This window comes from Neofelis nebulosa, chromosome 6 (assembly GCF_028018385.1).
Source record: "Neofelis nebulosa isolate mNeoNeb1 chromosome 6, mNeoNeb1.pri, whole genome shotgun sequence".
In the NCBI taxonomy this organism is placed as follows: domain Eukaryota; kingdom Metazoa; phylum Chordata; class Mammalia; order Carnivora; family Felidae; genus Neofelis; species Neofelis nebulosa.
Window position 1 is genome coordinate 27970498 of NC_080787.1, and position 26865 is coordinate 27997362.

A 26865-nucleotide genomic window follows, 5' to 3' on the forward strand; every position below is an offset into this window, starting at 1 on the left:
GCCCCGCCCCCGTCCCTGATTGGTCCTGGCATCCCGTTCACGCCCATACCCTCGGGGTAGCCATGGCTGGCTCAGCGGGTAGAGTCGTCCGGCGCTGGTACCCTAATGTCCTCAGGAGGTAAGTGCTGAGCCAGGGGTCCAGGGTCGCCCTTGCGACGCCGCCGTCCCGGGAGAGTCGCCGCCTTTGGGAGCTGCCCTCTCTCTTAACTTGTCCCGAGAGCAACAGAGCTATGCTTTTATGGTTTTTCAGGAACACAGTGCCAGCAAGTATCCTGAAACGCGCGCCCTCTTCCTCAGCTGGGCGCGAAAGAGTGGGGGTGGAAGCCGCGGGGCCTAAGCTGAGACTCTTCTCCCCGCGCGCGTCCGCGCTCAGCGCCCGCCTCGGGCCACACTCCCTGCAGGAGTGCGTAGCACTCAAATCTCCGGCCTGTACGCCGCCACCCTGGCTGCTTCTGGGTTACAAACGTAGTTTGCTAAAATGAGGTCGAACATCTAAGCACGCTTGCCTTTTCTGCTGAACGCTGTAGAAACGCAAACCCTTATCAACTATTCTCTTCTTGGAGAACACTTGGAGAATAATGTTAAATGGCGGGATACACAAACTATGTAAAACTAAAAAAGGAGGGGGGTGCGCCCGCTATGCAGGCGGTAAAGCACGTGACTCTTGACCACGGGTTGTGGATTTGAGCCACATCTTGGGGGGAGAGTTTACTTAAAAAAAATCTTAAATAGCAGACACAAAAAGGACGCTATGCGTAAGAAACCAGAAACCCCGGTAATGTGGTGGTTGCCTTAATGTGATGGAGTTAACGATTTTCCTGATTCTGTATATTAAATGGTAGTGTTTTGTAATTTTTTTTAACTTTAGCTTAAAATAAGTGTGTACTATATTTTGTGAACACTTGCACATTTATTTAGGCCTTCTAATGGACATTTTGTTTTCCTTTCATTTTGTGTGGAACTTGACAGGTGCCAGATTCACGTAGGATGCAGTTTTTTCCCCCATTTTGGAAAGAAACTAATTCAATTATTTAGTATAAAAATTGTTGAAGACTTATTGAATTACTAATATTTAAGCGTTTGAACATAGTGTTCATTATACTCTTTGAAAGTTGTGTTATTGCAGAAGAAGTGATACTAGGTTTGGGCTCTATTAGTAATTGTATGTTTTAATCATCTTTGATCCCATTAACTTGAACTTTATATGCCAGAGTCATCATTGTGAACACCCTTTTTGTTTGTTTGGTTTTTTGCTTGTTGCCTTAATACTGTGCACTGAAATTTTCTCCTCCCCTCTGCCTGCTAAAAACTTACCTGTTTGTGCTTGCTGTTTCTGCTCTGCTTCTAGCTGGCTCCTTAAACTTCCTGGGGTGAGTATTTAGTTATATCTGTTCAGCCCAGTTTCACAGACTAGCATCCACATCAGTTAGGTTTCCCCTAGGTGGGTCCCTTACTTCACTAAGAAGTGGCTGGCTCTTTGGATGCCAGCAACAGCTCATTTGTCTTTTTGAATATTTCTTGTATTTTACCTCATTCTCCCCTCCTTTCATCTGTATGTTGAGACACACATTTTGCTGAATAGGAAGAATTGGCCTTGTAGTAGTTTATACTTTGTTAATCAGTAAGGGCAGACAGGGTTTCTGGCCCACAGGGTGCAAAAGACCAGGTTCTGTTCACTTGACCTGTTCTGACTCAGTGTCCTGATTACTTTCATTTTGCATGCCTTTCATTTACTTCTTGCCAGTGGCAAAATTTTGTGGCAGTTCAGGTTCTACCTGTTCTTACCAGTATTTAATTTGAGTTGCTACAAATGCATTGCGGTATTGTAGCTTCCTTTTCCTTTACTTGAAGATGACTACAGTTAGTCTCTGTATTGATTTTTAGAAATCACTGTTGGGGAAGAAGAAATTTATTTTGCCCTTCAAGATCCTTCTAGCTGGACCAAGAATCAAATGGACATACGACAGATTCACAGAAAACCAAATTTAGTTTCATACATATGGGGAATACATGACATGAATTTCCAAAAATAGGCAGCATGAGGCTTGTATGACTTGTATCTTGAAGCTTCCATTCTGAGCTAAGGAGAAGGGGTATGGGTTTGAGGATACAAAGGGGAAGAAGACCAGTAGCAGGAAGGTGAGAGAATGTTGGCAAAACAAAGATGGTCCTGTTAGGTAAAGTTTGTTAGATAAAGGGGAATCTCTGTTAGTGGCTTTCTTCAACCACTCTTCTTTCCAGTGTAAACTCAGGCAGTTGGTGGGGAGGCAGAGAGATTTTCCTACATCTGCTGGCTTTTGCTTGCTTTTTACTCAAAATATTGTTCATGCCAAAGTGGCCCATCTCGGGGCTGCCTGCCCTTGGCCACTACACCACTAACCATTTGCAGCCAACTTGTATAGGGCAGGTATAGGGAACATGTTTAAGGAGAAACATAGCATTTTGGTATGTAACGGTTGGGAACAATTAGAAATCAGTGTGCCTGTTTGTAGTTCCCTGCAGGTCCCAGCACTTCAGCTGCACGTGAGTAAAACAGCAATGAGAGCCAGTCAGAAGGACTTTGAAAGTGCACTGAGTCAGGTGAAACTCTTGAAGGATCCAGGAAATGAAGTGAAGCTAAAACTCTATGCGCTCTATAAGCAGGTAACTCCCTGAGGTCTCATATCATTTAGAGACGTTTTGAGCAGATGGCTCTCAAATAGATACGCTGTGTGTTTTACTAAAATCTGTTTCTCATGTTTTTGAGGTTGCTGCCTTGCCTCTCAAACCTGTATACATGAGAGTTTTTGTATATTACCGGCCTTTGCAGTACTGTTAAGGCAAAAAGTAACCCCTCAGGATCACTCCAGAGTAAGAGAGACTTAAAAAAGATAACAACCAAAGGTGTGGACCTTATCTGGCTGAGAAAATATCCGCGGGGGGGGGGGGGTAGTTTTTTTGAGACTACTGGGGAAATTTGAATATGGATAGAATATTGGGTGATACCTGGGAGTTATTACTAAGGGCATCATGGCTATATAATAAAATGTTGATGTGTTTTAGGAATGCACGCTAAGTATGTAGGAGTGAAGTAGTATGTGTTTGGGAATCGATAAAATGGGCAAAAAAAAAAAAAAGGGGGGGGGGGAAGAAAAGGATGGACAAAGCAAGTATGACCAAAAAATGCTAGTTATTGAGTTAGGTTGAATATTGGGAATTCATTAGAATATTGTACTTTAGTGTATGTTTTATTTTTTTTAATGTTTATTTAGAGAGTGCGTGCATATGCGCAGGGTGGGGGTGGGGGGCAGACAGAGGGAGACCAAGGATTTGAAGCAGCCTCCACACTGTTGAGTGCAGAGCCTGATGTATGGCTCAAACTCATGACCCTAAGATCATGACCTGAGCCGAAACCAAGAGTCCACTGCCTAACCGGCTTGAGCCACCTAGGTGCCTGTTTGAAAATTTTTATAACAAAAATTTTAAACTTCAGTTTTTAAGTTGTGATGTCTAAAGACTACCTTGAGAAGTCAGCTCATCTGAGCTCCTGGGTGTGATCTATTTTCCTCTTCCTGTGATTGGTATGAGCCTCCCTTACTTTCATATGGGTGTGTATAGTGAAGAATTTGACTTAGCTCAGAAAGAGCTAATGAATATGGATAGAATATTGGGTGATACCTGGGAGTTATTACTAAGGGCATCATGGCTATATAATAAAATGTTGATGTGCTTTAGGAATGCACGCTAAGTATGTAGGAGTGAGCCTACAAAGTATGTAGCCTTTGCCCTTGATTTCTGGGAGGTAATCCCTCAGCCCTTGAGATACCATGCCTGGTACAGACTATCTTTGCCCGCCTGGAGAGTCTAACAATGTGATTTAGAGTGGGGGCTTCTGGTTACTTAGTCAACCATACCCATGTGATGGAGCCCCAAATGAAAATTTTGAACACTGAGTCTTGAGTGAGCCTCCCTGGTGAGCAGTACTCCAACATGTGTAGTCAGACACGTGTTGTGGGAGAAGTGTTGCTATCCTAACTCCATAGTGGGTGTGGGGAAGGAGGCTTGTGAACTGTGTTGCCTCCAGCTTCTCAGGTATCCACCCCTTGCAGGGTGACTCTAGTCTCTCTGTCTTGGGAAAGTCTCAGACTCTTTTACTGCCTTTGTTTTTCAAAGCCTCTTCTTTCCTCTTTTGGCTAATTATGGAATTTAAAGTTTTTAAATGTGGCTATTTAAGTGGAAAGCAGTTGCTTGGGATATTTTATTCATCTTAAAACACTCCACCTGTTCTCAAATAAGTAAAATTTAGTTGTTTTTATGCTTCCTACTTGCATGCCCTTCAGTTCAGCTTCCAAAGGGTGAGTGGCTCTGACAGCCCCCCATCCCTGCTACCCTAGGCACAACTCTAGTTAGCAAAAATCCACCACTGAATGAGTGGTATTTTTTTGTACCTCTGAGTGGGGTTTCAGAATATGCTGTAGGTTTGGCTAGTCACGTTTGAAGATAATTTGCTTGAATATTTTGAGTGTGTGTGAAAGATGTGATCATCAGTATAAAACTAATGGACTACTGGAATTTTTAAAAAAGTACTTTCCCAGAACCCTTACCTTGCATTATTTTCACATGCAGGCATTTATAACCTATTTTAGGGGCTAATAGCTCATGGCATATTTTCTCTCTCCAGTATTTTTTCTGTTGTGTATTTTTAGTAATAGCGTCAAAGGGAGGGCAAGGAGAAAATTCAGATGAATTTATGTACCTTCCGAAAGTATTTGGGAGTGGAAGACACATTCATGCTAGTTGTGCATTCTGTGGATCTTAAATATTTAACACTCCAGTTTGCATGGACATTTGATAATTGCCTCTCTGCTTTTCACAGGCCACTGAAGGACCTTGTAATACACCCAAACCAGGGGTGTTCGACTTGATCAATAAGGCCAAATGGGATGCATGGAATGCCCTTGGCAGTCTGCCCAAGGTAAATTTACTTGCTACTTTGCTATTATTTGCTATACTCCTGAAGGAAGTTGGGTGCTTCTCATTATTAAGCCATTGCAGATGGAACCTGTGAGATCTTGATGTGTTCTGTTGAGTCAGAACCTCTATTCTTCATTGGAAGGTGCTGTTTCTTAGCATTGTAAGTTTCTCAAAATGCTTACTCGTTGACCATGGGCCGAAGTTATTTGTCATCTTCTCTTCAGGAAACTGCGAGGCAGAACTATGTGGATCTGGTGTCTGGTTTGAGTTCTTCCTCTGACTCCTCCAGCCAAGTGAAGCCTGAAGCAAATAGGAAACAACCAGGATATGAAACCCTGGTGGTAACCTCTGAAGACAGCATCACAAAGATCATGATGAACCGGCCAGCCAAAAAGAATGCAATGACAACTCAGGTAAAGCGACCTGCCGTGAGAGTTTGTCCTGCTTTTCTGTTCTTCCCCTATTTCACTCAAAAGCTGTAGTGTTTCAGCATCATTCCTATTTTTGTGATCTCTCGTTTGATTTGGTGTAGTAAGATGAGTAATGGTGGCTGTTACTTCACATGACCAAGTTGGGCATTCATTATTTAGAACTTGTTGGCTTCGGGTAGGTTCTGCATGTCCAAAAAGCACTGCAACTTTCCTAACGATGGAAGCACAAATAAATTAACATAAATGAAGTATATATTGATATAAGTGAATGTGCATAGAGATTCTCTCTAAGGTCAGGATAGACCATCCCCAGACTTTGTTCCTGTCACTTAGACTTGAGAGGGAGTACTATTCTAGTTGCATGGGGCTTTATTTTGTACAAGTAGAGGGAGAAAGGAAATAAGGCCTTCCTCTTAAATATAGCATAACCCAGCTCTGCTTAAAATGAGTTGCTTTATAAGAGCAACTTTGATCTTTGAATCTTTCATTGAACTAGAATGATAATAAAAATAACTATTTCCACCCCTTCCACTTGAAAAAATTATAGGGAATTAATTAGATGCTTCGTGCTGAACTGCAATTAAAATTTGAGAGGACTATCTATAACCTTCTTTGTTGGGTTTATCATATGCTTTATAGCAGAAAGAGCACACTAACTTTAAAGTAGTCTTAAATAAAAATTCAATGAGGTTGGGTATGTGCCATCCAATTAGTAAAACATTTGAATCTCAAAACTTTATTTCCCTTGCCCTTCACTCAATTCTGTATAATCCTGGTGATGATTATAGCGAATAGTAGGTACTCTTCACAGTGTCAGCACTTTCCACACAGAGGTTTCTTTAGTTCCCATACGGAGCCTACTGCTATTATTACCTAACAATAAAATAATTAGGTTAAGTAGTAACTTGCTCAAATAAGCTGGAAAACCTAAATTGAAACCCTAATAGATCCATCTCATAATCCCAGCTCTTGCCAGTTACCCCATCATGCTATGTCATCATAACTGTAATAATATTGGCATTACTTCTTCATTTCTTCCCTCAATGAATATGATTTCACTTTTACTCATATATTATGTAAAGTCTGTCTTTTTTTTCAGTGTCTGCGTGTGCATAAATATCAGCCCTCTTCATCATTCTCTCCCACCCACAGTGATGTCCCATCTGAGGTAGAAATGGCACCAGTGCATTAAAAGCTATAACAACTACACACCTGAGGTTTTCAGAGATGTTGCTGATTTGAAATACTGTCCTGTTGTCTTTGGTTACCATTACAATGTCCTGAAATCCCAGCCTTTAACACTCATTAACGCTTTTCAGACTGCCTGGGACACTTGGGCTCTTTTTTGAGGTCCTAGCTGAAAAACCGCTTCATGAAACTCTATGGCCACCTCCCCTCCCACCCATGCCAGATGCATCAGTGCTTCCTCTGAGCTTCCAGCTGCATTGTACCCTCCACCCATTGTAGAGCTTCCTGGACCCCTCCCTCCCTTCCCCCCCCCCCCCCCCCCCGCCAGCATTAATTCCAAAAGCTCAAGAAATGTGTCTTGCTTACTTTGGGAAAAAGTGGACAAATCCCCCAGTGTCCACCATAACACATGGTACCATTATACACACGGAGTAGTTGTAAAAAGAATGAGAATCCTTTCAAGTGTATCCAACTGCCTTTTTGATTATGTAAATACAACCAACATAAACAGAAGGCACTTTGCAGAGAGCAGGCTTGCAGACTGACTTTAGTCAATCTACCAGGTGGCAGTTATTATTTTCAAAGTTCTTTTCTTTTCCTCGTCTCCCCCTTTCACATAGATGTATAATGAAATCATGCTTGCACTTAAAGCTGCCAGCAAGGATGACTCTGCCATAACTGTTCTAACAGGTAAGACATTCTCTTGGATTTCTTAATAATTAAATTTCTATTGGGGGGGGGTGGATTTCCTACCAGGTAGGAAACTGAGTAAATAGCTCTAAGGTCTTTTCCAGTACTGAGATACTCTAATTCTTTAATATATAAAAAACACAATAGGCACAAGATTGGTATCTTTATCGTGTAAAAAGGAGATACAGACTGGTAAGAGAAGTACTAAGATCTCCTAGAGAAATTGGTGAATAGAATGAATAAACAGTTTATATGATAAAGACCAGGTATTAGATACCAAGGAAAAATGCAGCCTCATTAATAATCACAAATACAGATCAAAATGATGAGATACCATTTTGTACTTCTTAATTAGCAAAATTTTTAGTTATACCCTACTTTGACAAGGTTATGGTAGAATAAATGACTTTAATGTCTTGCTGGCAGCAGTGAAAACGGCTGTAAAAAGTGTAAATAGCAAAGGAAAAGGGCATTTTGGCAATATATAAACTGTTTAGCATGGGAATCCCACTTTGTAGAAGTTTATTTTAAGGAAATTATCCAAGAAAAGGTTAAAGGCTTGAGGCAAGAAAGGTATTTTGCAGCATTTCTTGCAATTGCAAAAATGTTAAAACATTCTAAATATGTTGCCATAATAGAATAATAAAGCAAATTCTAGAATATCCACTGGACTGTTTATTGCATAAGCACTAACAATTATAATTGTAAAGACCAACAATATAGAAAATATTTAAGATATAATTAAAAAAACAGTAAAAATTTTTAAACAGTGAAAATTATATCAGTTCTATGATAATCACTGAAAAATGTCACGGATGCCCATGAACCTGGACTGATGAGAACATAAAAAATAGAAGCTGGATTTGGAAGGGACACCACGTGTGTGTAGGGGGCTAAGGCTCAGGACTCAGGTCAACTTACATTTAAATCCTGGCTTCATTCCTCACCTACCTGTGGGTGACCTTTGCTTCTGGAATGGAGAAGACAGTGTTTTACTAACCCCATTGAAGGGTTGCGATGGTGACATGAGATCATGCAGGTAAGGGCATGGGACACAGCAGGAATGTGGTAGATGGTAGCTGTTACTGTTTGTTGGCATTAGCAGAAACAGAAGTGATTCTGCTTTCTTTTATTTTTTGTTAAAGTTTGTAAAATAAATAATATAGAGATATCACACAGCTCTTTGCGAGAAAAGAGGTCAGGAGAGAGAAATCTCATAGCTGATTAGAGGGTCAGAGGAAGGGAAGAGCTGAAGATCATCCTGGCAGTTCACGCATCTACCTAGGTGATTTCGGAGAACGGAGGGAACAAAAACAGTAGGCTAGAAGTGACATTGGTTTGATACAGGAGAAGGATGTTTTATGTATATTTTTTATAATAGTTAGACATAAGCACATGGTTTTTGTTTTATTTTGTTTTTAATCTAAAGAATATGAAAAGGCAACATAACAAAACTAAATCTCAATTCTTGGAACCCCAGTCCTGCTCCCTAGAAAAATTTGATTTTTCTTCCATGCCTTTTAGAAACTGTATGTATATACGTGTGTGTGTGTGTGTGTGTGTGTGTGTGTGTGTGTGTGTGTGTGTATGTATGTGTGTGTGTGTGTATGTGTGTTTCTCTTCATGTTTTTAAAAACAACCAGAAAGACAGTATACACACATACTATATCCACCTACCTACCTTAACACATCCTGAAAAACTGTTCTGTTAGCAACCTACACATCTCAGTGTTTCCTTTCAGGGCCACAGAGTATTACATTTTTTGGATTCCATAACTTACTTCATTATTCTTCTGTTGATGAACATGTAGATTGTACTTAGTCTTTGGCTATTAAAGTGCTTCAGTGAATGTCTTTAGATGTATGATTTTAGGCTAACGTGCAATCATATCTACAGGCTCTATTCCAAATTGCTAATTTAATAATAATGATAGGTGACATACATATATATATGTGTGTGTGTGTGTGTGTGTGTATATATATATATATATATATACACACACACACACACACACACACACACACTTTCTGTTCTCTTCACCAGGTCCTCTTCTAAACACTTGGATTCTTTTTAAAGCTTTTTTTTATTTTAACTTTTTAACTTTTTCTAAGCTTTCTTGGAACAAACCCAGTGAAGTTAGGTCCTGTAATTATTCTTCTTTTATAACTGGGAAAACTCAAAGGTTAAGTTTTGATAAATAGTGCTTTTGCTATAGTTATCTTTTATATATTCTTCACATTGGGTTTCTGTTTCCTCTTTGATCCAATCATTACATAATAATGATAGTTCCTTAAATTTCCAGAAAGTTTTTTCTTTTGTTTGTTTCATTGGTTGGTTCCCTCCTTTCTTACCCTAGGCTTCAGTGGCACAGCCTGCCCCAAGTTGCTGGCTCTGGTCTCCTTTGTAAGTTCATGCTCTGTGTTGTCATCAAATGGGAGAGTTCCTGAAGGTTTACCCATAGGCAGTCTTTTCTTGCTTCTAGCTCTCCCTGGACCCTGCATCCATGCCTACTCTCCAACAAAAATTTACATGCTGGTGATTCCCCCATTGGTATCTTTACTGAGGACGTTCCACGGGGTTCCCAACTGGTGTACCCACCTGGCACTTCTTCAGAGGTGTCACCTCCCACATCTCTCTGGAGCTCTTTTAGTGTTCCAGATCACAGTAGGTGGCTTCATATCTACCCTTTGTGTAGACCAGAATCCTAACATTCATTATTGATCTTGTCCCTGTCTTACCTCCTATGTCCAGTCCAATCCAATTTTACTTCATCAGTATTTCTGGACTTGTACTTTTTTTTTTTTATGTCTCCTCTGACGTAGTCCAAGCTACCGTGGACTCTTGTCTGAACTGAAATCAACCCCATATAATCTCTCTGATACCCTTTTGTCCACCTCTCTCCCATGCCTTGTCCAATCTTACCACATCCAGTAAAATTCTTTTTCCAAATAAAAATCTTATTCCTCCCCCATTTGAAACTTCTTCAGTGGCACCAAGATAAATCAGTGGAGAAAGACAAATCTTCTGAAAAATGGTGCCAGAGCAACTAGATATCCATATATGGAAGAGTAACTAGATCTTTATGTGGAGAAATGAACTTCAACCACATCTTACACCCTATACAAAAATTTAAAAGTTATTTAAGCATAAAGCCCACAAACATAAAGCTTCTAGAAGAAAACAGTATCTTTGTAACCTTGGGGTAAGCAGAGATTTCTTAGAACACAAAAAGTATTAACCATTGAAGAAACTATTTACAACTTAGACTTCATCAAAATTTAAAATATCTGTTTATCAAAGTCAGTAGTAAGAAAATGAATATACAAGTACCACAAGCTAGAGGGGGGGCATATTTACATATACAAATTTATGTATACATAAATCTGATTAGTGATTAATATTCAGAATATATAAAGAACTCGTAAAAATTAACAACAGCCAGATTTATAAACTAGATAGAGGTGCTGGGGTGGCTAAGTCCATTAAGCGTCCAACACTTGATTTCCACTCAGATCATGATCTCACGGTTTGTGAGATCGAGCCCATTATCAGGCTCTGCACCAAGCGGGGAGTCTACTTAAGATTTTTCTGTCTCACTCTTTCTCTGCCCCTCCCCCACTCACACATGAGCTCTTGCTAAATAAATAAATAAACAAACTTAAAATAATAAAAGAATAAAAACTAGATAAAAGACTTGAATACTTCATAAAAGAACATATACAGATTGTCAGTAAACACATGAAAAGGTGCTCAATATCATTAGCCATCAAACAAATGCAAATTAAAATCACAGTGAGATATTTCATGCACTAGAATGGCTAAAATCCAAAGAACAGACAATATGAAAGACTGGTGATGATGTGGAGCAACTGGAACTCTTACACATCTAATATGAGAACTCTGCAGAAAACTGGCAACTTTTATGGAGTTAAAAACATACCAACTCAGTGGCACACCAATCTACTCCTAGATAATTACTCAAGATAAGTAACGCATATATCCACAGAACAGTTCATAATCCAATTTACAGTAGTCCAAAACAACTCAAATATCCATTCAGCAGATGAATAAACAAATTGTTGACTAGTCACACAAATGGAGTACTACTCAGCAATGTAAAGGAATGAAGAACTGATACGAGAATACAGGTGAATCTTTAAGACAGTTCAGCAAAGAGAACACAGACACAAAATAGTACACATTATGTGATTCCATTTATGAAAGTTCTAAAATAGGCAGAAGCGTTCTGTGGTGATTGAAGTCAGAAAGTGATTGCATTGGGGCAGGGTGGGGTGGAGTGAGATGGCTGGAAAGGAGCTTAATGGAACTTTCTAGGATGGTAGAAATGTTCTATATCTGTTTCAAATGGCGATCACAATTATTTACAGTTATCGAAAATCATTTAACCGAGCATTTAAAACAAAAGCATTTAGCATAAAAAAAAGCATTTCTTGTGTGTAAGTTATACTTTAAAACAAACACCTTCAATGGCTCTTAGAATAAAAGGCAGAACTTCTCAATGGTTCAGCAAAGCCCTGCATGGTCTTTCCTGCCTGCCCACATCCTACATACACCAACTCCCCCTCTGGATTTTACTGCTCTGGAACAGTGGTGCTTCTTTCAGCTCGTCATGTACACCAGGGTTACCCCCTTCACAGAGCCTTTGTACATGGTGTTCCCTCTGCATGAATTCTGCCTTACCCCTCTTTTTCTAGCTAACCTTGCTCCTCCTTCAGATCTCCGTTCAGCTATTCCTTCTTTAGGAATGTCCTTCTGAAACGGGATTAGAACAAATTCTGTTACATACTCTCATGTCATCGTCAAGTACTTCTCTGTATCAGAATTAGGTTACCTACATTTGCTTATGTGTTTTGAAATCAATGTCCAGCTTATTCAACAGTCTGTAAATTAGGACAGGAGCCATAGCTGGTTCACCAGTGCATTTCCACTGCTTGCTAATAGAGCCTTACCTAGTAGATGCTCAGTAATTACGGAATGAATGGTGAATCTGCTGATTTTATTTACAGGAAATGGTGACTATTACTCTAGTGGGAATGATCTGTCTAATTTCACTGATATTCCCCCTGAGGGAATAGAGGAGAAAGCTAAAAGTGGTGCCATTTTACTGAGGTAAGAGTGACATTTGTTGATCCCAAAGGGCACATTCTTATTCATTAAAGTGGTATTTAGTCGAGCAGAAGATAAATACTTCTTTGTGTCAATGTAATAAACTACAGTTCAAAAAAAAAAAAAAGTTCTCTCGTATTGAAGCAGAGAGATCTAGCAAATTCTCTTTTTGGCCAGAGGATTGCATGGTTTCTATGATTGCGGGTAATGAGATATGTGAAGTAGTCTCAGCCTAGAGGACAGGAAGGCTTCTCTCTTCCTAACTCATTTATCCCTCCTGGGTTTCTCATTCCCACTGAGCTATAAAATTGCAGCATATGCTCAGCCAGCCACCCTAATCTCTAAGTCTGTGGCTGACATACAGCCCTGACCTGGCTGCCCAGAATACATGGTTGAAACAAGGTCAAGCTTATGGGACTCATTTTATGAGCTTCCATCAAGTGCCATTCAGATGGATGTCCAGCCTGGCCAGAGAGTTTATTTCAGGCTCATGCTGTCTTTCCTATACTTCAGTAATGCTGCCTTGGAACATTTAAATGTGCTTTTGTATTTCTGTTTCTGTAGGGATTTTGTAGACTGTTTTATAGATTTTCCTAAGCCTCTGATTGCAGTGGTAAATGGTCCAGCTGTGGGAATCTCTGTCACCATTCTTGGGCTATTTGATACTGTGTATGCATCCAACAGGGTAAGTTAGCCCCCAGAAACTTACAAAGTCTTGAGGGAAAAATGAGGTCCTCTGAACTTTCCTTTATTGTTGCTAGTAGTAAGTAGATTACATGGTTTATGGTAGAATGGACTAAATTGAAATTTTTCCTAACGAATTACCCTAATGTAATTCAACTTGTTTTATTTGTCCTTCATTATTAACTTAGGTTTTCCTAAACACCAGTATTGTTGTGAACATTTGTCCCCACTCTTTCAGTTCTTTAGTCAGATTACATAACAGTTACTCAACTTCTAATTTTCCAATTAATCTAAGATAGGAGTGGCATTTTTGCATGTTACACAAGTGGATCACTTAATACTTTTTTTTTCCAAATAAATTCTAGAGTTTAGAATTTTAGAATAGAATTTTTGAATAAGAAGGAACTTTCAAGCACTCTCTGCCCTCACTCCCTTTTTTGCAGGTAAGTAAACTGAAGCTCAGTGAAGTTACTTGCCAAAACAGTTCAGCCTGGTGTTTATCATTGAATTGTACTGATTTTACTTTCTGTTCTTACTACAGTAGTGGTGTATGTCATAGTAGAAAATAAAATTTTGAAAAATCTGGAAAAGCACAAAGAAAAGGGTTCAATTAAAAAACACTCCTTGTCTTACCTCTCAGAGATAACCAGTCCCTGGGTGCTGGAACTCCAGGTCTTTCATTTTGAACAAAGATGTGATGACCATTTAGCTTAGAACTTTTACCCTAGAACTTGTACTGTAGAACTAATAATCCCTTGTACGGTTACCAGATTCTTAGAGTTATTTTTGCTTCTGCAGTAGTAGGATTTCCTGATCTACACCTCATGGGAAACATTTGGTTTTTATCACTGAAGAGATTTCTAGTTTTGTTTGGAGGTGTTTTCCCTACTGATAGACAAGACCATATTTTAAGATCCTAATCTCTTGGGTTCATTTTTTACCAGATTCATTTTGGTCGGATTGAGCATATTGTCAGACCTAATTGTTACTAATAATTTTTCCATGAAAATAGTAAATGAGATTCTAGGTGCTAGGATGTCTAACCTTTACAGGTGGAAATTTCTGCCCAAAGGCAGAAATCAGTAGCCTTTGGTCACATTGCGTGTGACCAGTCATTAATCAGCCAGTCCAGAAGGGGGTGGGTTCAGGAATTCCTGACATGAACTTGGGGGTCTCCTTCTTCAGTACTCAGAGGGAAAATATATTATCCTATTTGAATATTTTCCTGATTCTCTCTCAGAATTCAAAATGACTGTCCTATCCATCATCCTTTTATAGGTTTCTAGGACTTCCATCTTAAACGATACCAATTATAATTGAAATCAAAGAAAACACATGTATGTAATTAAAAATGCTAAAAGATTTGGCTCAAAGTAAAATATTTAAACAAATAGAGACCACTGCTAAGAGTTCACCCAACTGAATCAAACCAAGGTTCAATTTCAAATCAGAGAAAGACACAGAAGAAAGAACCTGTGGAGAGGAATTCGTTTTATAGGATTTATCATTATTGGCTTCATAAACAAATACCATACTAAACGTGGGTTAACATTTACTCATATAATCAAATGATTCTTTATTATGGGCAGTAGTTAACATTGTCTGTTAGCTTCTTTGTCAACAAATAGTGCATTTCCCCATAAGGTAATAAAAAGGTAGAAATCCTAAAAATCATATTTGAGTACACCACATACTGGGTGTTCTGTTGATGCACAGTGTACATACATAACACTTACAACAGCCCTGTGAGACAGGTACTCTTGTCTCCATTTTACAGATGGGGAAACTGTGGCACAAAGAGGTTAAGAAGCTCCCAGCATCACCAAGCAGTCTGATGCAGAGCCTGACCCTTAGTCACATCTACTGCTCTATTTATGAAAATGGGCTAAATGCTTACTTATAATAATGATTGTAAATAAGTTAAATGGTGCTTTATTGTTGGCTCCACACATACCTGTTCGTGTCCCCTTAGCTATGATTAGCCTTTTCTTTCAATTTCCTGCTTGTAATCCTTAGGCTGTGACTTTGCAGTATATCTTCTTGAATATGTTTTCTTTTGGAGGGAGGGGGATGATAGGTGACATTAGTATTTTATATTTTTATTTAGGTTTATGTGCTGCATTCATTATATATTTATGTCCTCTAACAATATACATTATGAAATAGCACCATATCTGATTAGGGGAAATGAAGTCTAAATGTTCTGTGTACATATTGTCAATTATAAATTAATTTCCTTTCATAAGGACTTCTCATTCATCAAGAAATACACAAAAATATTTCTTAAATAAATTTAAAAAATTAAAGATGGCTCTGTAGTCTAACCAGTATTAGTCATAGATTCTGATATTTAAAGCCAATTTAAAAACCTCTCTGAGGTAAAATCAAGACAGATGACAGACTGAGGAAACAATTTTTCAACTGACACAATAAAGGCTAATCTTCCTAACATTTTTTAAATACATTTATAAAATGATAGATCAATAACTTAATGTAAAAATGGGCAACAGAGGAATACATAATCTGCAGAAAATAAAGTATAAATGCCTCTTTAAAAACATAGGAGAAAGACACTATTAAGAAAGTTACTTGCAACCAGAATACATAAAGAACTACAATTTGATAATAAAAAGACAACCAATCTAACTTAAAAATCATGGGCAAAGTATTAGAATGATTACTTCATCAAAAAAGATATAAAATGAGCTAATAAGTACATGAAAAGATGCTCAACATCATTAGTCATTAGGTAAATGGAAATTAAAACCACAAGACACTACTACACACCTACCAGGATGGTTCAAGATAAAACGACTGATAATAAGGTTTAGCGAGGATGTGGAGCAATTGGAACTCCACGTGCTGCTAGTGGGACTGTTAAATGGTACACCATGGTGGAAAATCTTTTGGCAGCTTCTTACAAAGTTTTAAACCACCATTTACCCTACAACCCGGCAATTCCACCCCTAGGTATTTACCCAAGAGAACTGAAAACACGTTCATGCGGAGACCTGCATAAAATTATCATTAACAGTCGTAATCATAATAGCCAAAATGCTGGAAATAACACCGATGGCTTCCGCTGGTAAATGGATACACGAATTACAACATCCATACAATGGAATTCTTCTGTTCAGTAACGAGAAGGAACAAGCTACTAATACATACTACAGCATGGTGACTCTCAGAAATCTTAGGCTAAGGACCAAAGGCTACAGAACATGTGATTCCATTATATTACATTCTAGAGAAGGCAAACAGAGGGATAGAAAACAGATCGGTGGTTGTTTAGGGGTGACAAGAATGGAAGGCACAAAGGAACCCTTTGGGGTGATGGAGATAGTCTACACCTTGACATGGTGGTGACTGCAGAACTGTATACATGTGTTAAAACTTACCAGCTGCATACCTAGTAGTGAACTTTCTGTGTATATAATTCCACCAAAATCCTAATTGTAAAGCAAGTTACTCAGTTAAGTATTGTGAGGATGTAGACAATAGTGGGGTTTTTTTTTATCCCATACAAAAAATAATTTTATTTTCTTTTTTCTCCAAATAGGCAACATTTCATACTCCTTTTAGTCACCTAGGCCAGAGTCCAGAAGGATGTTCTTCTTACACTTTTCCGAAGATAATGGGCCCAGCCAAGGTAACTTTTGGAAACCTCAAGAATAAATTGTAATAGTGACTTCTGTTCCAAAGGCAACTCTGTACTCTCTCTTTTTATAATATAGACAGGAGAAAAATGAAACATTTGCTGATAATGTTTGAACTCTAAAAGTTTCAAATATAGAGGAGCTGGGCTATGGGAAATGGTCTTTCTGGTATGAGGGACAATCAGAAACCCTCCATAACTCCCCAAACTAGGATCTATTCTTGCAGCTGGGTGCCTAGCTCATTCTCTGCTGCTGTGTGGTGTTAAAAGACCAGGGCTTTAAAAACATTAAAAGACCAGGGCTTGTTCCCAGCTCAGGGCGCCACCTGGTTTCTGTACAGATGAGTGGCATCCTCTGGAAGCCCTAAGATGACACCTTTACTTGGAGAGTCACGGGAGATACTCTTCCACAACCACTTCCAGTCACAGCAGCCTCTTCGTGGGTGGTTTTAGTTGTGTATTCAGGTTCCCTGAGTGGTTCAGTGGCTGCTCAGGTCTGTCACTGTGTCTGGAAACTTGGTTGTGCAGGCTTAGTGTGCATGACTGCAAGGTGATCACAAGACTGGAGTGTGGAGAGCAGGGGCTAGGGGATGGCTCGGCCCACACTCTTTGAGGTATGAAAGGGCTGGCGTTGGAGTTGAGCCTGTTTTCACTGACTGCTAGGTTTTTGTTGTAAATACGTATTTTTTAAATCTCATTATTCTGTCATAGACCCTGAGTCACTCTACAGATTTTAACTTTGAAAAGCTGGGCAGAACCAACTCTAAGGCTTAGGGCATTTGACTATGAAAATACTATTTTTCCAGAAGAAAAATTGGAAATACAGAGGATATCTGCTTAGGGATCTCAGTTTGTTAGAAACAATCTTAGTCCTCACTTTCCTTTAGCCAGGTAGAGCTAAGTACTAGTCTCTGTGCAGGTAAAGAAACCTGTCAGAGCTGGACCACTGGGTAAAATCTCCAGGGAGAGGAAGTTAGAGAGGTAGAGTGTCTAAAGTTTGGTTGGCATTCACTGTGACCATGATTTTCCTTTTTTTTTTTAATTCTTTTTTTCTTATATAGTTGTTTATGGTATATTAAATAAAAAATTATAGCTGCGTGGGTTATCAAGTCAGCATCTGCTTCAAGTCATTTCTGCCCTGGGCTCCCTGCTCTTGCCTCTCCAACATAGATACATCCAGAAGCAAAAACACCTGCAAACCTTCTAGAGAGCCTAAGATGGCTTCAGCACATTTTGCAACAGCATTGCCTATTGAGGTCTTCAGTTTCTCCCTGAACAAGAAATCCTGGCAACCTGAAAAGACCACAGGGGAATCTCCCTATGTCTGCTGTTCTGAGGTTAACTGACCTTTGTTTTATTAAGTTAATATCTCAATCCTACTTTTCATTTCAGGCAGCCGAGATGCTTATTTTCGGAAAGAAGTTAACCGCTGCAGAGGCATGCGCTCAAGGACTTGTTACTGAAGTGTTTCCTGATAGCACTTTTCAGAAGGAAGTTTGGACCAGGCTGAAAGCATATTCAAAGTTGCCCCCAAATGTTTGTGTTCTTTTTTTTTCTTTTTTAATAGTAGAAACCATGGAAATAATGTATTTGCCTTAAGAGAATAAGGAATTTAAAAAACAAGACCTATCTTGGTTAGCTTTGAGCATATCTAAATTTGAGATTAAAAATAACCATAATAATGTTAGAAGCACTGATTTTTATAAAACTTTTCAAATAGACATTTCATTTCTCTGATATGTAGGAAGGCAGAGGGGCAGTTCTTTCTGGGGATGACTTTGAGGAGGATGATAGGCATTATTTGCTGAGCACTTTTATTCTTGAATCCAGGTGAGAAACCAGATAGGTTGACCTTGAGGAGATTCTTATCATGCAGCACTTTTGTGGGGGTGGGGGGTTGGTTTTTGTTTTTATTTTAAGTTTATTTATTTATTTTGAGAGAGGGAGCACAAGCAGGGGAGGGGCAGAGAGAGAGGGAGAGTGAGAGAATCCCAAGAAAGCTCTGTGATGACAGTACAGAGCCAGACATCGGTCTCAAACCCACCAACCTATGAGATCATGACCAAGAGTTACACACTTAACCAAAGAGCCACCCAGGCACCCTGCACTTTCATTTTTATATGCAGCTAACTGGTAACTGATTGCTCTTATAGTTTTTCTGTCCAAAATGTGGTCCTGGAACCAAAAGCTTTAGTATCTGTCTGGGGCTTTTTACAAATGTGGAATCCCAGGCTCTCTCCCACACCCATCAAAGTAATTTGTATGTGCATTGTAGTTTGAGAAACACTGTCCTATGTTACACCTGTATCTGAACGTGTGACAGGATTAAGTGAACAATGGAGAAACAAAAATCAGAACTATAGGGTACCCTGTTACAATGCCTTTTAACCTTATTGTTGCTTTTGTGTTTTCAGGCCATGAGAATTTCAAAACAGGTCATCAGGAATAGGGAGAAAGAAAAGCTACATGCTATTAATGCCGAAGAAAGCAGAGTCCTCCAGGAAAGATGGCTGTCAGATGAATGCACAAATGCAGTCATGAACTTCTTAACCCGAAAAGCCAAACTGTGATGCCTATCACAGAAACGTTAAACATTTCAAAGGAAGGGATATGCTATCATTTGTGATTTCCAATACTTGAACTGAATAAACCGTGCTGAAATATCACTTACGATTATCCTACTTCACTAAAGCCCTGGTGAAAAACAAATGACATGTAAAACAAGAATCTACAGAGGTTTTTGGTCATAGCGAGTCTTACATCTTTTGACATGAAACGCTGTTGCCAGGAACACTGAAACATTGTGCCTGTGGTCCTGCTTTGAAAAGCATTCACAGCATTACAAGCTGAAGTCAGGTCTTCGAACACCACGATAGCACTTTGCCGTCCACAGAAGGTGACTGACTTAATTGGCCCAAACACTGACAGCCTCTGGATTACTGACTGGAGGTCTTCGGCGGGTTGCATGTTCTTTTTCAACCATCTAGCAAGGGAGCAAATGGAGCAGTAGTACTATTAGAAAATAAGTAAGAATCTTATTTCCATTTTTTCCCCCATAATTTAATAAAAAAGACATGAAGGGAAAATTGGGTTATTTCATTGGAAATAAAAGCAGCGTTCTGGATCCGTAATTACATACTTAACTATTACATAGTCTTCATTCTTGTTTAACGTGTTAGGTTATAAAAGGCATACCTACAAGCTACCTTACCTGTCCTTGGAACTTTCTGCTTTGATTGGCGCCATATCTATTAGTTGACAAGGATGAGGGTGTCATTCCAGTGGCTACAAAGCCATCATGGAATATTTTGCTCTTCTAAATACCCCCTTTCCTTTTCAGTCTGTCCTTCAAGCCTCAGTATCCAGGTAGCCAGCCCACTGAACCTGTAACTTTTGAGGTCTTCATTTTTGTATTCCAGTATTATAATCCAAAATGTTCAGTCTTATTGAAAATATATGAATAGTAATAGCCATTGTTTTGAGCACTTACTGTTTGTTACAAGTGTTAGATGGCCCATAACCACATTTTATCCTCAAAGAGCAGTGCTACAAGTTGAAAATGATGTGGGTACTGTTGCTTCTACCATTTTACAAGTAGGGATGTAGAGGCACGGGGATTTAAGGAGCTTTTCCAGAGTCAAACTCACAGGAAGTGTTGCAGAGAGTTACAGTTCCACTGTGTTACCATGAGCCTACTACTGCCTACCCTCCCACTAATTTCATCTAAAATCTCTGGGCAAAAGATGTGAAACAATTCTTTGGAGATGCTGAAATTGAAAGCAGATGGATTGTGTTAGGGCATCAAAATACAAAGAAGCAACTGCACAAGGATGAGTTTCTCAGATGGTGGGAAACGAAACAGTTGCTGGGCCTTCCTGAGCATGTGACTTCCACCCAAAGGCAGGCCCCCATTAATCCTTGCAGTGGTGGCCAACAGTACACCTGGCCAAATAAAATCTGAGATAAAGGAAAACCTTTTTCTAATCAGAGAAAGGATTCCCTGGGGGGTAGAGAGTAAGCATGAGGACAATCCCCGAGCAGAGAGAGAGACATGTTCCCCTAACTGTATGAACACACACAAGTCTCAGGTTCATGAGTGGACAAAACACACAGAAGGCTTTGAAGACTGTGCTGGGATTTTTGATCATTACCCACACAAGATCAAGATAGAGTGTATAGTCTCTAAGCAGGTTGATTACTTGCTAAAACAAAAACAGCAACATTCTCCAAACAATTGTAGCAGGACCCACAAAAACAACATTCTCCAGACAATGTCAACAGGACCCAGGATCCATGCAATGTGTAATATTTAGTGTCCACGGTACAACGCAAAATGATTTGACATGCAGAAGACCATGAAAATGCAAACAGGTGAAGAAAAAGCACACGTCAATCCTGAGATGACCTAGATGCCATTGTCCTACAAAGTTTTTAAACTAGTTTTTGTGACTGTTCTACAAGGTAAAGCACACTTGAAATGATGAAAACAATGTGGCTTCTCAGCGCAGGAACAAGCTACCAAAGGAGATGCAAATATAAACTTTAGAACTGAAAATCTGAAATTTAAGAAAGATGATCTGAAGGGCTTTGCTAGCAGACTCGGTGACGAAGGAGTCAATAAACTTGGAAGGTAGATCTACAGAAATTAAGCAGTGCAAAACACAGAAGAAAATACTGGGAAAAGATGAATAAACAGTGACAGCAAGATGGCAAGCTAGGAAGATTTAGGCCTCATTTTTCCATAGAAACATCAAATAACTACAGAAACTGAACACCTAAACAAGTGAAAGTCCAACACAAAATCACATTGAATTTTGTAAAATTGTGTGGCATTTTTACTTGCCCTTGCCCCACCACTTCCCTGAATGGTGCGGTTGGAAGGAATTCACCTGATTCTTGGCTCCCTCCCTTGGGATGAAAGGAGCAGAGTGGAACTTGTTTGCAACATTCTGACCTATCTGTGGACTGTCTGAGGAACTGTTTGCTGTCTTGCTGGAGTCAAAGTTCAGAAGGGAAACACTGCCATAATTTGGATGTGAGACAAGAAACCACAAGAGGCAGTGGCAGTCAATGGAACACATGAAAAGTACAAGCTGACTGCAGATGAGAAAGATTACAAAACAGTGGAATACAATACAATACTTAAGGCCCCAAGAAGAAGGTGGAGATTCTTCAGGAAATTAAGACATTTAAAAGCTGAAGGAAATTTTTAAAACATACAGACCTGGACAGGAAGCATGCCCAGAAAAGACCTGAGAAGGCCCGGGCTGCTCTGAAGACTCATGGTCCCACTAATGAGAGAAGGTCTTACCCATCAGTGTACGAGGGGCCTGTTTTTGCAAATGCTCACTTTTCAACAAAAGGTCATGGGCATGCAAAGAAACAGAAAAACATGGAAGCAAAAATTTCAGAAACAAGCAAAAAGGCACCTAGTTATTAGACAAGGGTTTTAAAACAAATGTCAGATACCTCAAAAGAGCTAAAGGCTAATATGGACAAAGAACAAAAGGACATCAGGAAAACAGCATGTGAAGATAAAAGTGTATTGACAAAGAGGTGGACTTTTTTTTTAAACTGAACAAATTCTGGGACTGAAAATTACAATAATTGGAAAAATTCACTAGGGCAGTTCAGCAGCAGACTTGAACAAATAGAAGAAAAATCAGCAAACTTAAAAAGAGGTCATTTGAAGTGATCAAGCTTGAGGAGCAAAAAAAAGAATGTTAAGTGAATAGAGCCTAAAAGACTTAGGGGACAGACTCCATCAGGCTGACTGCTATACACACAATGGGATCCCCAGGTAGAAGAGGAGGAGAGAGGGCAGAGTGATCATTTGAAAACAAGAATGCCTAAATTTGAGGAAAGATGTGGATATACAAATCCAAGAAGCTCAGTGAACTAGAAGTAGCTTAAACATAAAGAGACCTACACTGAGCCACACTATAATGACACCGGTCAAAGACAAGGAGTGAATCTTAAAAGCAGCAAGAAAAAAGCAACTCATTATAAATTTATTTTTAATGTTTTTATTTATTTTTGAGACAGAGAGCATGAGCAGGGGAGGGACAGAGAGAGAGGGAGACACAGAATCCAAAGCAGGCTCCAGGCTCCAAGCTGTCAGCACAGAGCCCAACACAGGATTTGAACTCACAAACCGTGAGATCATGACCTGAGCTGAAGTCAGATGCTCAACCTACTGAGCCACCCAGGCGCCCTAAAAAGCAAATCATTTTAGAAAGTGATCACCAATAAGATAATGAGCAGATTTCTCAGCGGAAACCTTGCAGTCCAGAAGGCAGTAGGATACATTTAAAGCGCTGAAAGGAAAAGAAAAAAAAAAGTCAACTAATAACTCTACATTTGGCAAAACTGCCCTTCAAAAATGAGGGAGAAATTTAAGACCTTCCAATGTAAAACCTGGGCATTCATTACTTCTAGATCTGCCCTCCAAGAAATACTAAACAGCATCCAAGTTGAAATGAAAGCGAGCTAGATAGTAATTCAAAGCCACGTAAAAATATAAAGTTCTCCAGTAAAGGTAAATATATGCACAAATATAAAAATCGTACTCTGATATTTGGGTTTGCAACTCCACTTTTTATTTTCATAGGATTTATTTGCTTGTTTATTCATTTGTTTTTATCTATTTTAGCATGAGCAGGGGAGAGAGGCAGAGAGAGAGAGAGACAGAATCTCAAGCCTGCTCCACGCTCAGTGCAGAGCCTGATGTGGGGCTAGATCTCACAACCCTGGAATCATGACCTGAGCCAAAATCAAGAGTCAGATGCTTAACTGACTGAGCCACCCAGGAGCCCATATTTTCTTTTTTTTTCTTTTTTTCTTTTTTTTTTTAATGTTTATTTATTTTTGAGACAGAGAGAGAGCATGAACGGGGGAGGGTCAGAGAGAGAGGGAGACACAGAATCTGAAACAGGCTCCAGGCTCTGAGCTGTCAGCACAGAGCCTGATGCGGGGCTCGAACTCATGGAGTGCGAGATCATGACCTGAGCCGAAGTCGGTCGCCCAACCGACTGAGCCACCCAGGCGCCCCAGGAGCCCATATTTTCTATAGGATTTAAAAGAAAAATGCATAAGATGTAATTATAAATCTATGTTCATGGGTATGCAATATGTAAAGATTTAGTTTGTGACATCAATAACGGGGCAGAGCTCTAAGGGAGTTTTCTTATGCAATTGAAGTTGAGTTGGTAACAATTTAAGATAGATTGTCACAACTTTAGAATGTTATATATAATCCCCATGGTAACCACAAAGAAAATATCCATAGAAGATACACAAAAAGAAATGAAAAGAGAATCAAAATGTGTTGGTACAAGAAATCAACCAAACACAAAAGAAAGCAGTTATGGAGAAAATGAGGGAAAATATATAAAACATACAGAAAACAACATGGCAAAAGTAAGTGCTTCCCTATTAGTAATTACTTCAAATGCAAGTGGGTTAAATGCTCCAAAAAACATGGACTGATAGAATAGATAATAAAGCCAGTCAGGATTCAATGATATACTGCCTACAAGAGTCTCACTTTAGATCTAGGGACATGCTTGGGTTAGAAATGAAAGGATGAAAAAAATACTCCATGCAAATAGTAAGCAAAAGAGAACAGGGATGGCTATACGCATTTAAAAACAAAAAAAGGAGACTAGAAAACTCTTACGATAGATAAAGACGTAATGGTAAAAAGGTCAATGAGGCAAGAAGATATAACAATTATAAACATGTATTAACATTTTATAAACACACCAAATATTAGAGCTCCAATATATAATCTTATGATTCCATTATAAACCAATGGAATAGAATAGAAAACTCAGAATAAACTTTTGCATGACTTTATTTTTAATGATGAAATGATTTTTGACAAAGGTGCCAAGACCATTCAATAGGGAAAAGATGATCTTTTCAATAAATGCTGGGTGTTTTGTTTGGATAAAATAAAATGTAGCATATACATACAATGGAGTATTATTCGGCCTTCAGAAGCAAGGAACTTCTGACACACAACATGATGAACTTTTGAGGACATCATGCTCAGTGAAATAAGCCAGACACAAAAGGACAAATATTGTATGGTTTTACTGATTTGAGGTATCTAGATTAGGCAAATCCATAGAGACAAAAGGAAAAATAGTGTTTGTCAGGAATTGGAGAGACCAGGAAATAGGAGTTAGTGTTTAATGGGTGCAGAGTTTCAGTCTAGGAAGATGAAAATGTTCTGGAAATATGGATGGTGTGATGGTTGCACAGCAGTGTAAAGGTGCTTAAAGCCACTGAACTGTACACTTTAAAAATGGGGGAAATAGAACATTTTACGTACATTCTACCGTGATAAAAATATTTTTAAAACAATATAATTCACCGTATTAATAGAAAAGATAAATATGATCAACTTGGTGGATACAGTGAAAGCATTTGACAAAAGTCAATATCCATTATAACAAAAACTAAGCAAACCAACAACAGTAGTGAACTTCTTCCAACTGATAAAAGTAACCTGCAAAAACCAATAGCCAACAAAATACTGAATTATTTTTTCCTGACATTAAGAACAATGAAAAGATGCCTGCTTTTACCAGTCCTAGTTTTTAAGAAAAGCAAATAAATGTTTGTAGAAGAAAATATGAATAAATATGTCATTTCTTATGTTCTAACAATCTGGCTATATTTTTCAGAAACCAAACAAACTAGGATGTAAAGTGAAATATATTAGTTCACATCAAGACATTATGGCCTGAAATTGAGGTGTATAAACTGTTGTTTTCTTTCTTTATAGGCCTCCAAAGTATGGTCAAATAATCTTAGCTTGAGTAATCAGGAATCATCACTTAAAATAACTTCTATCCTTAATCTGAACACAAGTTTAGTGCCTTGTATTGTTCAAGAAGAAAATACCATCATTCTAATTCTTTTATAACATATCTTTGCCTTCATTGAAAATGGATTTTTAAATCCAATTGTCAAGTTATGCCACTGAGGACATTGGGGGGAAAATGTAGACAAGGAAATTCTTTCCAAGTGGGAGCTTCCAGTACAGGTAAAATTCATGAGCTGGAAATCTCTCCCTGTTACCTTCAAAGCAGAGAGAACTCTGTCTTTATAGAAAATTATATATTCTCCTGTCAGCCTGGCAACAACATTTTTTGAATACCTACTAAGTGCTACATGTAGAAATCACTTATTAGGTATTGTATAGTAATACATGCAGCAATACTGAAGAAACAAATCTGGAAACATCCTCTGTCTGGCATTATCAGGGAAGGAAGTGTACCAACAAAGATAATTTTCCAAGGAAACCAAAGCTTATAACTTTAAGTGCCAGAATCCAACTAATTCTACATCCCCACTGTTACTACTGGTCTGAGACCTACCATCCCTCTCCTGCTTCCCCCCTGGTGCCCCTAGGAGCCAGGGAGGTTTCAGATGAGATTGTATTGCCCTTATTTTTAAGACCCTGAAACGGCTCCCAGTTCTGTCAGTGTAAAACCTGCACACTATACAGATAACGCTAAGGTTCCACTGTTTATACTATTGTATCCTAGGCCCCTAGTCATGCTAGGGGTGCGCTGGTGCTTCCTGACTCATGCAGCATAAAAGCCCCATAGCTCTGTAGTTGAGTCCCTCTCCCAAGAATGCCAGCCCAGCCCAGCTAGATGTCTGCCTACTAACGTGAAATGCAATGGCCCATGGGAGACCTACACACCTCCTATCTCCGTGAGTTCTCTCTCTCTCAGAATTTTGTCTCCATAAGTTTTGTCTCTGAGAAAATGGGGCTTATATGCTTTTATACATAGCAATGCTTGTTTTCATGCTCATCATACATCTCAAAGAGCACATTAAGACATTTTTTGGCTAAGGCATGAAGAGTTTGTGATCACATTAAAAGTAGATGCTACCTGGGGCGCCTGGGTGGCGCAGTCGGTTAAGCGTCCGACTTCAGCCAGGTCACGATCTCGCGGTCTGTGAGTTCGAGCCCCGCGTCAGGCTCTGGGCTGATGGCTCGGAGCCTGGAGCCTGTTTCCGATTCTGTGTCTCCCTCTCTCTCTGCCCCTCCCCCGTTCATGCTCTGTCTCTCTCTGTCCCAAAAATAAAAAAAAAAAAAAAAAAAAAAAAAAAAA

At 39.1% G+C, this 26865-nt stretch overlaps 2 protein-coding genes across 5 annotated transcripts in view; one reads left to right on the forward strand and one right to left on the reverse strand.

The window, feature by feature from the left end:
• ECI2 (enoyl-CoA delta isomerase 2) lies at positions 1-19395 on the forward strand. Of its 2 annotated transcripts, XM_058733147.1 has the most exons (11): positions 24-118; positions 1349-1370; positions 2493-2643; positions 4856-4954; positions 5178-5366; positions 7193-7262; positions 12291-12393; positions 12955-13075; positions 16634-16723; positions 18122-18265; positions 19144-19395. In XM_058733147.1, the coding sequence occupies exons 1-11, from the start codon at positions 106-108 to the stop codon at positions 19297-19299; spliced, it is 1158 nt and encodes a 385-aa protein (XP_058589130.1). In that variant the 5' UTR covers positions 24-105; the 3' UTR covers positions 19300-19395. The 2 variants fall into 2 exon arrangements, with proteins under 2 accessions (XP_058589129.1, XP_058589130.1); XM_058733146.1 differs by lacking the exon at positions 1349-1370 and having other exon boundaries at positions 1-118.
• Positions 4956-26865, reverse strand: part of LOC131513849 (testis expressed protein 56-like) — a 26520-nt gene continuing 4610 nt past the window's right edge. The window contains exons 3-5 of one of the 3 annotated variants that reach the window (XM_058733149.1): positions 19490-19712; positions 15029-15127; positions 4956-5595 (exon numbers count right to left, since the gene is read on the reverse strand). In XM_058733149.1, the coding sequence (XP_058589132.1) occupies positions 15053-15127; positions 19490-19712 (298 nt within the window). In that variant the 3' untranslated portion in view covers positions 4956-5595; positions 15029-15052. Of the gene's footprint in view, positions 5596-15028; positions 15128-19402; positions 19713-26865 lie in introns of those variants that run through there. The other 2 variants (XM_058733150.1, XM_058733148.1) reach the window with 2 other exon arrangements.